The following is an 18443-nucleotide window of genomic DNA, read 5'->3' on the forward strand; positions in this document are numbered from 1 at the left end:
CATAATATGATAAAGAACATTTAAAAATTAGATTATATTTTAACAATAGGATAAAGAATTCTATGCTTCTCATGTTTGCACATAAGTCCAAATATCTCACCATATACAATCTTGAAGCAGGACTGTCCCACAGTATTCCTTTTCCTGTCTCTTGCTTTCATTCACCACCCCCTTCTTCTTGAACATCCACCTGATTTAGTTTAATTAGAACAACATTCATCCATTTGTGAGAGCAGCAACTCATGACTTTATCTCTTAGAAGTACAACAAACTCTCAGTATTGATATCAGGGACTAACTTCCCAACACATGAATTCCAGAGGATATATTCATGCAATAGCATCCCATCCAAAAATGTCAATTATCTCCAAACTTGAAAGGTCACTACAAATCTAAGATTCTTCAAAAATTGCAAACAAAATGGAATATTATAAGTAACTTGAAGCCTAAATCCTTGATACTTTATTTTACTTTGCAGAGCAGAAATTATATAACTGGTCTTGCTAGATTCCTTATTGTTATTTAAATTAAAGGCTACTGAATAATTTTAAAAAAATAAGTGCAGTTTCCTCTGTTTTCTGATATTTTTAAAGGGCTAATATGTAAAATGAGAAATGCAACCTTTGTGTTGGTTTCTGATTCAGGCATTTTTTCAGTGTCTTCTTTATCATAATATAAAGAATATTTTATTGGTCATAAATATGTAGACTGTCTTATCAGTTCTTAAAATTCAATGAAGTATGAATCTACAGTCTTTGGCGTTTACTACCACAGCTTAGTATAGAATGTAGAGGCCATGATTTTGAGAATATTTGAGTCCTACTATGGGAAGAAAATATAAGAGACTGGGAAATTACAAATTATTACAAGAATGATAAAATGTACCATGCTGTCTAACTGACCTTTCATTGAAATTTTGTAAATATTTCTAATCCTAAGAATAATATTAGCCATTTCATTACTTCTACTTTGCACATTTTAAGATTAGATATTGAAGTCAAGAATAGACATGTATATAAACTGGAAATAGAATTCTTGATCAAATTTCATGTTCCTTTTTCTATACTATACTGCATAAGACCTAAAAGCAAAAGTACCCAATCTGAGGTCTTTAAAGCTGTTGAAATATTCAATTGAACATGTAGAAGCAATGACAGTAAAATAAAAAATATCAAAGAAGAGCAAAAAGCATTAAAATAATCATTTATTTATGTAAATATTATGCAAAATGGTGAAAATTCATAACCTTTCATAAAATGATAAAAAAGGATATATCTGCATGTTATATAGTGCATTATTTCAAAACAATTTTTGAACTTCCACCTTTTGTTGACAAGAAAATAGTGGTTTCCTCAGTCTTTACTTTCTTCTCTCCTACAATAAAATTAAAAGGAGTTGTTGTTCAGTTTGCAAATGGACAGTGGAATTGAATATAGAGGCTCACTATGGGACTGGGTGGTGGAACTCTAGGAGTGAGGCTCAGTTTGGGACCTGGTGGCACAACTGCAGCAGAGTGACATTGGTTAGGACCAGGCAGCTGAACTCAGAAAGGCCCAGTGTTCAACGCTGTGGTGGAATGCCCTGCAGTTATAGTGGGGTAAACCAGGAATAGAACATCTAGCCAGTGGGGCACAGCAGGTTCATGTCCCTGGGCTGCAGGCAGAAGGAGCTGAACAGAGCTGCCAGACCCAAGTCAGGAGTAGCTGGTCCAAATCAAGTTTGGTATGTCAGGACTTGGAGAGCTGAGGCATACTGCTAAGCACATTGGAGCCCAGAGCTAGACTCAGACCTATGGAAGCATTCTCTTGAGACACAGGTGGCAACAAGTAACTGGGGTGAACTGGTCTACCTGGAAGATTCTGGGTACATGAAGAGGTGGTAACCAGATAGAACTCAAGGGAACTAATTTAAATTCAAATTCCCTATTTAATATCTGCTTAGCTATACAGCCATAATGTTTGCTTTTATGGTCTAAAATAAAAATCAATTAATTACAAAACTTTGTCAATTGATAAATCTTATTATTACTATTAGTATTGCTAATTGTATTATAGTAAATAAGAAACCATATTGGTCTTATCCACGTGTTCTCTCTTAGGTAATAATATCAGGAGGCACTAGGGGATAACCTCATCAAAGCCTGTACTGAAGGATGGAAGGAAGTGCCAAACAGAAACCAGTAGCTCACTCTCAATCATTAGAGAGGGCAAAATCTTGGTATACACAGACTCTTTACAAAGAGGCTCTGATTGCCATGATACAGCTACCTACTATTAAACTTCTAAAAAAGGTATCACAGAAATCGAGTTTTCTCTGAAATAGAAACTGACAGAAAGAAGGGGCAAAATATAATCTCAGGCTCCAAAGCCACCCAGAACAAGCGCAAAAGACATTAGTATAGATGAAATGAAAAGCCACACACCTGAAATCTCTAAAATAATAGCATTTAATGTAAAGAAAGAACTATAGAAGGGTAGAAAGGAATTCAAATCATAAATGATAGCATCTGGAGTAAAGAAATTACTACAGAAGTGTTCAGAGGAAATCAGATCAGATATAATCTCCAAAGTAAGAAGAAGAAATGATAAGTATAATGAAAAATTACTAAGCATTTATAAAAAAGACATGGATAAAAAAAACAGGTGACTAGAAAATGATGGAAACCTTGAATGAGCAATATAGAAAAGAAATAGAATGCATGAAGCAGATTCAAAGAGCTTTACAAGAAATTTAAAACTCCATTAAAAGTTGGCAAAACCATTTCAATGATAGTAAAGATAGACTTTCAGACCTTGAAGACAACACCGCACCTAGTAAAAAGGTAAGGAAATATCTCTGGAAAACAAAAGAGTATCCAGGAAATAATAATTCAACAGCTAAAAGAAGATGAAAGATGAAAAACAAAAGAATGATAGGTATCAGTGAGAAAGAAGCAGGCAAAACAACATAAAAAAACCCACGCTAAGAAGTAATTAGGTAGAGAACTTCTCAATTATAGGGAAACAATCAGGTAACCAAGGCATATAGAAATTCAAATAATATCAACCCAAGTAAAACCACATAGGTATATAAAAATCAAAATCACAGAAATTCAGCACAAGAACAGCATAGTAAATGCTGCTAGAGAAAGGCAACAGGAAAAAAAGAAAGGACAGAAACAGATTATATTTAAAGGAAAATCCATCAGAATAATGGCATATTTCTTTTCAGAAACCATCAAGTCAAGAACAGCATGGAGTGAAGTATCTCAAGACCAAAAAAAAAAAAAATACAACCTAGTTGGATATACCCTACAAAACTAATTTTCAAGTATATTGGAGAAGTAAAATACTTCCATGAAAAAGAAATTCATGATGAAAAAACTAACCATACACAAAGTACTAAAAGACATTCTAGAAAGAAATGGAAGTGACCACAATTCTAAGAATGGCATTAGAAAAAACCCACCAAATAGGGCAAACAATTAAACACAGGAGAGAAGGAGGTAACCAACAGCTAGAAAATAACAGGACAAATATGAGAAAAAATCATCAGTTATAATCGTCAATGTAAATGGACTCAATTCATCATGTAAAGAAATAATTTGAAAGAGTGGCTTAAGAAACAATAGCCTACAATATGTTATATACAAGAAACACACATAATCTATAAAGAAATTCATAGGCTGAAGGTCAAATGATGAGATACAATACTACAGGATCCAGTACCTCAGAAAAAAAGCAGTAGTAATCCTGTTTGCAGACAATCTGCAGAATCTTCAAACCAAGAATGATCAAACAAAATAAAGAAGGTCATTACATACTTGTTAGGCAAAACTTTCTAGAGGAAGAGATAACAGCCTTAAATATGTATGCACCAAATACAGGAGAACCCAACTATACAACACAAATTTCAAAGGACATAAAAATCTAATAATCAAACCACAATCTTAACAAGGAGATCTTAACATCCCCTAATGTCAAAAAGGTAGGTCAATTAGAAAAAATTAGAGAAAAGGTAGCAGAACTGAATCAGACCTTTGAAAAAGTAGACTCAGTGAACATATACAGAGTGTTCCATCCAACATCTAAATAAACGTTCCTTTCAGCTGTACATGGAATGTTTTCTAAAATAGAACACATGCCAGTCCATAGGTCATGCTTAAGTCTATGAAACAAAACAGAAATTTTGTTTCATTGCACTGACCACAGTGCAATTAAACTGGTAATTCTTGACAAAAGATACCACAAAAACCTGTAAACATGGAAATTAAACAAAATCCTCCTCAGTAACCAATGGGATACAGATGAAATTAAACAATATGTAAAATCCAACAAAAGGGGCCAGGGAAATGGCTCAGTAGAATAAGCAATTCCCTGGAAAGCACAAGGGCCTGAGTTCAATCTCCAGTCCCCCCCCCAAAAAAAAATCACATTTTACCAGAATTTGTGGGATGCAACAAAAATAGTTCTCAGAGGGAAATTTATAATGATGAATTCACACATTATGAAAACAGAACAAGAACAAATAGCTACCCTAGTTCTGCACCTCAAGCTTCTAGATAATAAAGATCAAACCAGACCCAAATCCAAAGATGAGAGGAAATTATAAAAATTAGAGCAGAAATTAACACAATTGAGACAAAGAAAACAATATAAAGAACTAAATCAAAAAACTGGTTCTAGAGATGGTGTGCTAGCTCAGCAGACTAAGCACCTGCTTAGGTAAGGACAAGTTCCAGTGTTCAGTCCTGGACACCACAAGGCACACTGACCCCTCCCCCAAGCATACTGAGCCCCTCAACTAGTCCAGGTGTGGAGGCACAAGCTTGTAATCCCAGTGCTGGGGAGGCTGCAAACAGGAGGATCACTAGGAGTCTGAGCTGCCGAGTGTGATCCCGTACAATAAATAAATAAATAATTTTAAAAGCTGATACTTTGAAAGATTACATAAAATTGAAAAAACCTAGCTCACATCATGAAAAAAGGAAAAGAAAAAAAAACTCAAATTCAAGCAATAAGGAAAGGGAAGGGCAAAATTACTTCAGATCCTGTGGAAATTCAGATCATCAATGAATATACAAAAATATAAAAAAAAGACTTTGACAATCTTTACCCTCACAGAACTGAAGACACATAAGAAACGGACAGATTCCTAGACAGATACAAATTGCTAAAACTGAATCAGGACTATATAAAAAATTTGAATAACACAATATCAGTGAATGAAATTGAAAATGCAGGGGAGGGCAGATGACTCAGTAGAATAACCTATTGCATAGCAAGCGCAAGGGTCTGAGTCCAATCCCTGGTTCTGCAAAAAAAAATAAATAAATAAATAAATAAATAATTAAATAAATAAAAATAAAAGAAAGAAAATTGAAAATGCAATAAAAAACTTACTGACAAAGAAAAGCCGAGGTCCTGGTGGAATCATAGCTGAACTCTACAAGAAATTTAGATAGGATGTAAGCCGAATACTCCTCAAACTTCCTCAATGAAATTGAAAAGGAAAAAATAGTATCAAAATCATTACTTGAGGCAAAAGCTATGCTGGTACCAAAACCAGACAAAAATACAACTAAGAATAAGAACAGAACTGTAGGACAATCTCTCTCTCTCAGAGAACACAGATGCAAAAATCCCTAACAATCATAGCAAACAGAATACAGCAAATCATCAAGAGCAACATACACCATGGCCAGGAAGGATTCAGTCCAGGTATGCAAGGATGGTACAAGATATGCAAATCAGGGCTGGCTAAATACTGAGCAGATTAAAGTGCCTGCAAGCAGGTGCAGAGTACTGGGTGTGATCCTCAGGCCTCCTGTGCCGGCCCCACCCCTGAGGTGCAATGAGACAGCAATTGAGACTGGGCGTGGTGGTGCATGTCTGTAATCCCAGCTCTTAGGAGACTGTAAGCAGGGGGATCACTGTGAGTCAGATCCAGCAGTGAGACCCTGAACATGCTGTAGACCCATTCCCCAAAATACAAAAAAGATATGCAAATTTATAAATGCAATACACTATATCAAGAGTATCAAATAAAAAAAAACCACATGCTCATTTCAATAGATTCAGAAAAGGCCCTTAATAAAGTTGACCATTCATTCATGAATAAAGCCCAAAAGAAAATTGGAAGAGATGACCTCTAATTCTATCTGATAAAAGCCATCTATGACAATCTGAGAGCCAGCATGATTCTAAATGGGAAAAAACTGAAACCTTCTACATTCAAATCTAGTAAAAAGACTAGGATGTCCTCTAACACCACTCCTTTTCAAAACAGAATCATTAGCTAGAGCCATTAGACAAGAGAGAAAAATAAAAGGAATATGGATATGTAAACAAGAATTAAAACCATTATAATTTGCAAATGACATGATACTCTACTAGAAAGTCCCAAAAATCTACACCAAGAAGCATTTGGAATCAATAAACAAATTCAAAAGCATAGAATGTTACAATATCAATACCTAAAAATCACTAGCGTTCCTCTACACAGATAACTAACACACTGAGTAAGAAATTAGAGAAAAAATTCCTTTAAAAATACCATCCAAAGAAAGTGAAATACTTCAGAATTAATCTAATAAAGGAAACAAAACATCTATATAATGAAAAATAAAGTATTCTATAAAGAGAGATCAAAGAGGATTTCAGAAATTGGAAAGGTATTCCTTGCTCCTGGATAGGAAGAACCAACTTTCTGAAAATAGCCATGCTCACAAAATTATGATATATATTTAATGTAATCTATATCCAAATACCATCAATATACATAAGATATTTAGAGAAAATATTCCTAAAGTTTATTTGGAACCAGAAAAATATCCTAGAATAGCAAAAGCAATGATGGACAACAAAGGCAAGGCAGGAGATTTCATAATCCCTGATGTGAAATCATACTACAAAGTTACTGTGCTAACATCATCATGGTAGTGGCAAAAGAAAAAAAAAGAACAGACTTGAGGACTAATTGAATAGATTAGAAGATGCATATACAACTACAAATACACTCAGCCATCTGATCTTTGACAAAGGGATCAAATATATTCACTGGAAAAAACGATATCCTCTTTAACTAATAGTGCTGGAAAAAGTGGCTCTTCACATACCAAAAACTAAAACTAGATGCGAGTCTATCACCAGATACCAAACTAAAGTTAAAATCGTTTAAATATATAAACATTAAGACAGAAACACTAAATCGCTTGGAAGAGAAAATAGGTGGAAAATTTTAAGACACAGGTGTAGGCAGACATTTCATGAGCAAACATCAAACTGCAATGGAAATACTTCAAAGAAGCAACAAATGGGACCTCATCTTTTTCTTTTTTCTTTCTTTCTTTCTTTTTTTTTTTCAGAACAGGGGATTGAAGTCAGTCCCTTGTGCTTGCCAGGGAAGCAATTATTCCACTGAGTCATCTCCCTGGCCCCTGGGACCTCATCTTATTGAGAAGTTTCTACGTGGAAATCACCAGCAGAGTGAAAAAGCAACATAAATTATGCAAAAATCATAATTAATAATCACTCAGACAAAGGTATTTTATCTACAATATACAAAGAATTAAAAAAAATTAGGGCCCAAATTTTAAGGAACCAATCCAAAAATGGACATTTAAGATGAATACACACTTCTCAGGGGAAAAATGCAAGAGGCAAATAAATACATGAAAAAATACTCCACATCACTGCCCATTTGGGAAATGCATATTAAAACAACATTGAGATATTATCTCACCCCAGAAAGAATGGCTATCATAAAGAAATCAACTAACAGTAAATGTTAGAGCTGCTGCAGAGCAAGAAGATCCCTTTTCCACTGCTGGTGGAAATGTAGACTGTTACAACCACTATGGAAATCAGTGTGGAGACTCCTCAAAAAATGAGGACTGGAAGTGCCATTTAATCCAGCTATTCTCATTCTGAGAATTTTCCCAGAAGAAATGAAAACATACCACAATGATACATGTGCACCCATGTTTAAAGCAGCACAGTTTGTCATAGGCAAATCTTGGAAGCAACAAAGGTCCATCGCCTGAGGAATGGGTGAAAATGATATGGTATTTTTATACAATGGAGTATTGTTCAGTTATAAAGAAAGACAAACTCAAAGCCTTCATAGGTTAGTGGATACAACAAGAGGCTATACTCACAAGTGAAATAAATCAGACTCAGGTGTATAAATATCATATTGTCTTCATAGTGTAAGAACCCAAAAGAAGAAGTAAATCCTGAAAGGTATAACTGATATGGTAAAGGGAAAAGAAATGGAATTTAAGGATTAAACAACGAAGACAAGGGGATGCTGAAAAAATAGGAAAAGGGAAAGGGGGAAAAACATACAAGAATGTATACAAGATGGCTGAGATGATTGTACTAATAATTTCCATTAGTTTTATTTGAAAATAGCAATTAATGTGTAGAATTTTCATCTTGACTAACTCTGTATGCTGATATTTCAGATATAGACTACTTTTTCTAGGCTAGCAATGTGTAACACAAAAACTATGCTTGAATACCTATCATCTTGGTCTTCTAAATGTGTTTGGTTTCTAATGTCATATCAATTATTACTATACTCTATTTGTTTTTAATTTTTATTTATTTATCTAACTTTTTTGTGGTACTGGGGATAGAACTCAGGCCCATGTGCTTGCCAGGCACACACACATTCTACTGAGCTATCTCCCTGGCCCCATACTCTGTTTAAAATAAATTCAAAAGAAAGAAAAGAGAGACAAGAACAAAGATTTGTTTTCTTGAAATTAAGCAGTAATATTCAATCATATGTCCCATCTTGCATAACTATATTTGTTAATCTGAGCAATAGGTTTGATGATAAAATGGATAATATATCAACCATTTTAAATTAGCTGTACTTGTTTTGAAACTCTTTAGCATATATTTTGTTGTATGTTACTGTTTTTGTCTTTTTTTCTGCCATTTGTTTTTGCGTTTGTATTTACTACTAAAAATAAAATTAAAAATATTGACAAAATGTTGTCAAATGCAAATATCATATAAATAGTTAATATAATTCCTACAATGTTTCTAATATTCTTTAGAGTTCTAAGTATGATACAATCAATTTTTTAAAAAAACATCTCATGTTAAACGTTGCCTATATTGCATGTAACAGATTATGTAACTTTATTTATGAAAAACAAGGGGTTCTAAGAGATAATATGATAGAAGATAAGTCAAGACATTCATTTTTAAGTGAAGGAATTCACTATGTCAGTTATGTTCAAGCTGTAGGAACTATTGTAGTTTTCCTAGGAATACTATGGTATTTGGTAAGTTTTATTCTCCCTTACAATGATCATAAATATGATTTGTATGAGATCTTCAAAAAATGAAATAAGGTTTGCAACATTCTCAGCAGGAAGTTGATCTACACATAACAATTCTAAAGTAGTTTAGAACAATATCTAATTTATATTTTTCCATTAAATGTAGAGCTTCTTGGATAGTTTGGTGGTCTAAGCCCCTGCCTGCAAACACAAGGACCCACGTTAGTTCCCCAGTATGACATGGTGAGCAGGCTCTGGAAGCCCAGGCATGCTGCTCTGCTGACAAAACCAGGTGTAGTGGTGCAAGCCTGTAATTCCAATTCTGGGGAGTCTGAGCTGCATAATGAGACCTTGTACCAAATAAATACATAAATAAATAAATAAATAAATAAATAAGTAAATAAATATTTAAAAAATAAATGTAGATCTGTCATAGAATGTTCTAGAACTTACATTTTAGTTATTTGGAACATTTTCTCAGGTTATGAAAATAGGTAGGGAAGTCTGAGCTGCATAATGAGACCTTGTACCAAATAAATACATAAATAAATAAATAAATAAATAAATAGGTAAATAAATATTTAAAAAATAAATGTAGATCTGTCATAGAATGTTCTAGAACTTACATTTTAGTTATTTGGAACATTTTCTCAGGTTATGAAAATAGGTAGGGAAGTCTTTAGAATTCCACATACAAGGATATTAGTTATAAACATTCATCATTTTAAAACAAGTGTGAGATATTTTTTATCTCTTATAATTAATCTAATCTCTCAAAACAACATGATAAAGCAGACATCTGCATTTTTAGTAAAAATCTTTTGTATATAGCTACTTAATGTAGCTTTATGCAACTTCCTAATTATTTTATCATAAATAGTGCCATAATTTTAATAAATAGTTTAGCCTAGATTCTATTACTTAATCCAAATCAGGTCTCTGGTAAGTCAATTAATGACAAAAGGTAAAAATTAAGGCAAGAAGAAATGCATAGGAAAAAAGATTTCCAAAATTTGGAATACAAAGTGGAAAAACTAAAACATTCAGAGAAAATGCAAATAAAGCAAGTACAGTGAAAGAAAATGTGAGTTTCCAGATATTCCAGGTTTTAATATCACTTAAGTGCATTTAGTGCAGAAAATCTGAACTTATCCAAGATAAATTTAATCCAAAACAACGTTTAGAATCATCTATAATCCTAATACATATTCTGCTTATGTATTAATTTCATAAGACCCCATACCATAAGCAAGTAATATAATTCAGATGTTAATAATGTGTACATCATACCAAATATATTATATTTCTCCACCAAAAGGTAGATATTGCTTTTGCTTATTCTTTAGGTACCTTTGTGAATATGAGATAGAATTCCTTAAATATGCCTTAAAAGATCTTACATATACTATAAAAGTGGATAAAAATCTTATTACTTGCCACCAGTTGTTATTTGGTAGCCACCCTGTTTTACAAATCAGTGCTAAATAAAAAAAATACAGCAATCATTTTGAGTAAATAGTAATATGCATTACCATCACAGTAGCTGTAGTATTTATGAAATCAGTGTACGTATCTATCAGTGAATATGTAGAAAAAGAAAATGTACTATATTTACACAATAGAGCACTGTTGAGACATAAAAAAGAACTGGAACTGATTATTTTCAGAAAAATGGTTGAAGATGAGACAATTAAGTTAAATGAATCTAACCAATTGCAGAAAGACACTGGTCTCATGTTTTCTCTTACATGTAGAGCATACAAAAAAGTAGTATCATCAAAATAGAAGGATGACTTAGGGAATGACAAGTGTTCCAGGAAGAGGAGAGAAAAAGCACAGAAGACCAGTGAGACTTGATATTATGAAAGCATAGTACATGCGTGTATGAAAATGCCATATTAAAATCTATTACTAATATATTTAACATGCACCAATAACTTCAATAAAAGTAATAACTTTCATTATTTAAACAGCTATTTTTTCTGTTTTAGAATAATTTTCTTTTACTTTGAAGAGTAAACACTACAGGAGAAAAAAAGAAAAGGAAAAATAGAAACAGGGTAACATACAATACACATGTTACAGATTTTCAAAACAAGAATATCTCACCAAAAGTGATTGTTATATTGTCTATTTTCATCACCAAATCTATTGCTTAGATTAACAGATATAGTTACACAATATGGTACATATGACTGAATATTACCACATGCCTCCAAGAAATCTTACATTTCTGTTCCTTTCTCTCATTTTCTCTTATTACCTTTTAAAAAATTAATTTAAAGAGAATACAGTAACAATTGATATAACAGACACAGTACACATTTAGAAGATCAAAATGACAGGTATTTCAAGAATGATTTTAGTATTACACATTGCTATCCTCAATGCAGATGTTTATTCACAGATATCAACATATAAAATTTGACATGATGAAAATTCTGTCATTTACTACTATTACCTCCTGCCTTGTTTTTATTGCCCAGGTTCACCTTTGCTATTCTAGGTATTTTCTGATTTCAAATAAATTTTAGAAATGATTTCTCTAGCTCTTTGAGGTATGTTGGTGGTAGTTTGATAGGGATTCCATTAAATCTGTACAGCAATTTTGGGAGTATGGCCATCTTCACAATGTTGGTTCTTCATTTTTCTTGCCTCTTTTTAATGAGACTAGCTAAGGGACTATCAATTTATTTAATCTTTCAAACAGCTAGTTTTGATTCATTAATTATTTATATTGTTTTTTTCATCTTAATTGTATTAATTTCTGCTGTAATCTTTACAATTTCCTACCTTCTTTGGGCTATGTGTTTGGTTTGCTCTTTTACTAGACATTTGAGGTGCAGCATTGAATATTTTTTCCTGTTCTCCTTTCCTCCCATCCAAATACTAAGTGCTAACCAGGCCCGACCCTTCTTAGCTTCTGAGATCAGACAAAATCGGGTGCCTTCAGGGTGGTATGGCCGTAGACCTGTTCTCCTTTCCTAGTGTGTGAGTTCATAAATATAAATTTCCCTCTAAGAACTGTTTTCATTGCTTCCCATAAAGTCAGATAAGTTGTGATTGAATTTTTGTTAAACTGTAAATATTGGGTTTTTTTTGTTAATTTAATCTCTAACCTACTTTGCTAAGGAGGGTATTATTAATTTCCATGTATTTATGTGGGTTTTGTGATTTATTTTGTCTTTTATTTCTAGTTTAATTGCACTATGATCAGATTATGGGCAGAGGATAATTTCTGTGTTCATAAATATACTTAAACATGACCTATGGACTAGTTATGTGCTCTATTGTAGAAAATGTCCCATGTACGGCTGAAAAAAAATCTATTCTCATGTTGTTTCTTGGAATACTGTATATGCCCATGAAGTCCATTTTTCCAAGATGTGATTCAGTTGTGCTATTTCTTTGCTATTTTTTTTCTGCTTGACCTATATTTTAGGATACAAAAAGTTCTCCTGTTAATATTGTGGTATTAGATATTAGATTTTTAATGTCCAGTAAGATTTATGTTATATAATTGGGTGCCTACATGTGTGGTGAGTACATATGTATGACTGTTACCTCTTCCTCTTGTTTTTTCCCTAACCAATGTGTAGTGACCTTCTTTATTTCATTTGATCATTCTTGGTTTGAACTTTAGACTGTCTGCAAACAGGATTGCTACCCCTGCTTTTTTCTGAGGTCTTGTGGCATGTTGTATTGTTTTCCATCCTTTGACTTTCATCCTATGTATTTCTTTTATTAGTTAAGTGTGTTTCTTGTATACAGCATATTGTTGGATTTTGCATCTTAATTCCCTGTGCCAGTCTATTTCATTTAATTGTTGAATTGAATCCATTTACTTTGATGGCTATAATTGTGACATATTGCCTTATGATTAGAAGATATTTATATGCTGCTGTGTACCTCTTTTTCTCCTTTGTTTAATTGTTTGCACTATTTGGTGGGTTCTTTCCATTGTTATTCATGGAGTTTTGGTCATTTCAGTCCCTCTATAGGGAGTTTTGCTACAGGGTTCCACACCAGACCTGTCTGCTGGAAGATATTCTAGCATGTGGTGGGTGGTCTCACATACAGCAGAGCCTGGGGTCTGGCTAGAATGAGGATTTTTTGAGCAGGGGTGTTGGTGGTTCCTCTTCCACACGCACACGCTGGCCCTCAGCTCTGTCTGGAAGTAGAATCCCCATTTTTTCTTTTAAGCATATATTTATCTGTACTTATATCTAGATCTAATCTATCTATAACTCTATCTGTATCTCTATCTGTATCTCTATATTTATATATAACTTGGATGACTGTACTGCTGATTTCTGTTGGTCTATTGAAAGGTGCAATTAGTGCTCAGAAATTTTTTTTTTTAATTTTTTGACCAAATCTTCATACTTACATCTGGTAATCTGAACAATGATTCAAGCATTGCTGAATTGCCATCATTTTGTTTAGTGAAATTCTGAATTGTTTCTAATTATTTTCACTATTTTTGTTCTCTGGAAAAGATGAGCATGTATACATAAGCAACAGCACACTTCCAAATAAAACAAAAGTTCATCAGCACATTAAATACAAATAATTAAACTTTAAAATATATGTAAATTCTTAATAGATTCAAAGTTGTTTTTATTGTTTCAAGTTTGTATCAATACCAGTAGGAGTGTAAGATAACCAAAGAAGGTATTAAATGTATGGTTAATACTATCAATTTGAATTATTTATTTTGACTATTCCATTTTTGTCCAGAAGTGATAAAGGTATTAGCCTATGCCTTAGCATTCATATTATAGTCCATCTGGTTAATTACTTATTGTAAAGTGCAATCATTAATACTACACAACAAATACAAAGTGCATAAAGTTAACATTTTAATATATGTGATTTTACCATTGTTTAATATCATTTTGACAGGTACCACTACAATTGAAAAATATGACCTTAGGACCAATAGTTGGCTTCACATAGGCACAATGAATGGCCGTAGGCTTCAATTTGGAGTTGCAGTTATCGATAATAAGCTTTACATTGTGGGAGGAAGAGATGGTCTGAAAACTTTGAATACTGTGGAATGTTTTAATCCAGTAGACAAAATCTGGATGTTGATGCCTCCCATGTCAACACATAGGCATGGCTTAGGTAAGAGCTTAATGCTATATTGTTTCTTAAGGACTTATGATAAAGTTTTTAAAATTAACTAAGGTATACTTTGTTGAGATGTAGTAAAAATACTAGTAAAATAATTTCCAAAGTCCTAGAGAGCTTAAGCAAATGGTTATATCATCTGAAATTTTAATTGTAAGAGGTACCATACTTGCTAGTCTTGTCTCCTTTCCACCAGTTTTCAAGGGGTTCTAATTTAAGAAATATAGCAACTTTGAAAAAGGTTACATTATTGAGGAACCTAAAAATGCAACAAGAAACATTCTCCTCAACTCAATTTAGAGGATGATTGAGACATATTGTGTTTATATATAGATAGATTATATATCTTCCAACAAAAGATAAATCCACATGTAATCAACAGGGAAAAAATATTTTACTTTCTTTTTTTTTGGAAAAAAATTCATCCTGTTGAATATTTGTCTTCAGGAGAAAGTGTCTCTTGACTCTGCATGACAGACTCCATATATATAATTTATTTATTTTTTTGAAAGAGAATTACACCTTTATTCCTTGTTTTACCAGTCAGGCAGACTGAATAGTTTGCTTTTTGATGATTAGTCAAAAAGACCAAATTCTGTTTCCTCATCTGACTCCTCCAACTCTTCCTTGGTTTCCACCTTTGCTGGGGCAGCTGCAGCACAGGAGCAGCAACAGTGGCTGCGTCGACAGGAGCAGCAGACACAAATGCAGATGGATCGGCTAAGAAGGCCTTGACCTTTTCAGCAAGTGGGAAGGTGTAATCAGTCTCCGCAGACAAAGCCAGGACCCACTTGTACCCACTGATGATAGAATGGGGCACTGATGCAACACTTGGGCAACCAGTCTGTAGACAGACACTGGCAACATTGAGAACACCCTCTAGAAAATGAGAATGCAGGGCTGGAGAGATGGCTCAGTGGTCTAAAGCACCTACTTGAAACAAGCTTGGCAAATCAATCCCCCAGCACCACATGCCAGCCAGCCCCGCCCCCTGGTGGGCTGAGCTGGCCACACACACACACAATAAATAAATGTAATAAATAAAAATAAATAAATAATTTAAAAAAAAAGAAAAGAAAATGAGAATGCAGAGTTTGCTCTGTAATGTCAAGGACTTCTGGGTTGTAGATGCTTCCATTGTCAAACTCTTGCCTAATGATCAGCCCAGAGGAGAATGGGGAGATGTTGAACATGTAGAGGAAGGTTGCCTCACTGACTCCCACTTTGTCCCCAGTCTTAATCAGCTGTACATCACTAGGATTTCAATGGTGCCCCTCGAGATTTGAGTATTGATGCCAAGAGCCTGGAAGAAAGAGGTCTTCTCAGGCCCCAGACCAGTGTTCTGGGCAGGCACGGTGACTTCACATGGTGCAGTGGCCCCTGAATGGGCAGCAGCAGACACCTTATTGGCCAGCAGCATATCTCTGTTCTCAGTGAGGTCCTCCTTGGTAAACACGAAGCCCACATTCCCCCGGATATGAGGCAACAGTTTCTCCAGAGCTGGGTTGTTTTCCAGATGTCCTCGGATGGCCTTGTGCCTCATGGTATTCTTCACCATGGCCTTCCCATGGAGGGACATTCGGATATGCTGCATCTGCTTGGAGCCCATATTATCTGCTCCCACAATGAAGCATTTTGGATAATCATACAAAAGTTGGATGATCTTTAGGAAGTAATAGGATTTCCAGTTAGACGTGTCTTCCCTGGGCATCACGGTGGTGCATCAGGGATTGCCACGAAGGGTTTAAAGATGATGTAACTCTCATGAGGATGCCTGGAAAGAGGACCATATGTTTTTGATATCACAGTGTTTTTTGAAAGCCAGAATAATTGACCTCAAAAAATCGAGTTTGAAATAGATAAAAAGTGCCAGATGCAGGACTGATGTTTTTCTTACCCCCAATTATCCTGATACACTATAATGTTTCTGCCAAATAATTTATGAAGTAAACATTCATCTCAGTTATGTCCCTTTAATTGTCACATGTTGCTAAGAAGTCGTGCCTGGTAAAGCCCTTGTTAATTTAATATATGCTACTAAAGAGATAATGCAAAGGAGGAACCTATACCACTGAGATGCTCATTGGGGTAGTAAGGTATATGATGAATGTTAATTCACAGAAACCATAAGAAACAGAAAGTAGCTGTTTATCCTACCAAACAGAACAAATCTCTAACACCTCAAAAAGTCATCTCTATCCTTGAAAAATGGGGAGAGAGATTTCTGACAAATGAAAAAGTAAAGAGGGAAAGGATTTAGGGAAAAATGGGAGAGAGATACAAAAAGAAATTAGATCTGTCATGCATATGTACCAAATACCTATTATAAATGTATTCATCATGTATGGCAAACATGCACTAATTTTCAAAATGTTATGTGTACTCATTTATCACATGCATATTTTTTGTTATCCCTATACTTGAAAACCAGTGTTGTGCAACTGCTTAGGCAGATGCAGGGGCCAGGATTTGGATCCTCTGGCCTTCAGTGCCAGCCCCACTACTGGGACACCTTGAGACAGTAATTGAGACTGGGTGTGGTGGCACAAGCCTCTAATCCTAACAATTGTGAGGCTGTAAACAGGAGGATCACTACTAGTCCAATCTACACAGTGAGACGGTGTAAACCCTGCACACTCTGTCCTAAATACAAAAAAAAAAAGAAAAAAGAAAAGAAATAAAGAAAGAAAACCAGAGTTGCAAAAATGTGCCCCTTGAGCATACTTTGCCAGATTTAGATAGGATTGAACATTGCATCTTATGTACTGTGAATCAAAAGAAAGTATCAAATTATGCCAGAAAAAAACAGCTTCCAATTGTCATTATAAATTCAGAAAAGTGCTGCATTTCACTTTTTCTGACTGAATTATTGCAACACTGATTCCACTCAGTGATAGAATTAAATGTGACTTACAAGTCTGTCAGGGATATATGAACATACTTAGTCCTTGTATCAGATATATTTATTCACACATACACAAATTAATTAATAAAAATGGTAATTTTTGAATTGTCTGCCATTGCAAAACAAATTAATGTATACTGTGTATGACACACCATGGTGATTCTTCACATAATTTTTTTTCTTTAGGTGTAGTCACCCTAGAAGGACCAATGTATGCTATAGGTGGTCATGATGGTTGGAGCTATCTAAACACTGTGGAAAGATGGGACCCTGAGGGTCGCCAATGGAACTATGTGGCCAGTATGTCAATTCCTAGAAGTACACTTGGCGTTGTTGCATTAAACAACAAGTAAGTTCAAGTGCATGTGCATTCCTCTGAGTCACATGTCAGAGAAGTTCCATACATAATTCATTAAATAATTATTACAAATAAACAAGACATCTTTGTTTTGTTATGAAAGCCCTTTGCTGGAATTCATTATTCATCATGATGAAAAATAGGTGTCTAAAATAAACATGTGAATAAATGTTCTTTAGACCCTTGCTTTGCAAAGTGTCCTATAACATCAGCATTTCTTAAAATGCTTTAGATATGATAAAATCTAGATTAACCACAAATCTTCATAACTAGATTCTTCATTTTAAAAATATCATCAAGAGTTATGTGCCCAAAATTTGGGATGATTCTTGCAGGCAATGGGATTCTCAAGTTAACCTCAAGTAACCTCAAGTTAACTACAAATTAACTCAACTTAAACTTAATAACACTTTTGTATATGATTTATTCACTATATTTCAAAACTTTTTTCTGTCAATGTTTGTGAAAAGTGGGCTATTTTTTCATTAATCTCTTTACTTAGTGTCCAAAAATTACAACTTTAAAATCTGTTAATGCCCTTTCTCAATATTTACTTGTGTTTGTCAGTTCCTTTTGTGATTATGGTGACATACTAAACTTGATGGTGTTGTAGGTTTAATTATTACTGGGTAGTTATTTACTTGTTTTTTTTCTTTTTACATTGCATGTTTGAAAGACATGAACATCATAGAGAATGACCTTGCATGATAGGAATTTGAGGTGACAGAATGGATTAGTATGAGGACTAAGCCTTTTGTATGTATTGAA

General features: G+C 34.0%; 1 protein-coding gene across 1 annotated transcript in view; it reads left to right on the forward strand.

Annotated features, from left to right (window-relative positions):
• Klhl4 (kelch like family member 4) overlaps positions 1-18443 on the forward strand; it is a 170480-nt gene that overhangs the window by 115551 nt on the left and 36486 nt on the right. The window contains exons 8-9 of the mRNA XM_023723783.1: positions 14182-14406; positions 17504-17666. Coding sequence (XP_023579551.1) covers positions 14182-14406; positions 17504-17666 — 388 coding nt within the window. The remainder of the gene's footprint in view (positions 1-14181; positions 14407-17503; positions 17667-18443) is intronic.

This window comes from Octodon degus, unplaced genomic scaffold, assembly GCF_000260255.1.
Source record: "Octodon degus isolate 3935 unplaced genomic scaffold, OctDeg1.0 scaffold00103, whole genome shotgun sequence".
NCBI classification, from domain to species: Eukaryota; Metazoa; Chordata; class Mammalia; order Rodentia; family Octodontidae; genus Octodon; species Octodon degus.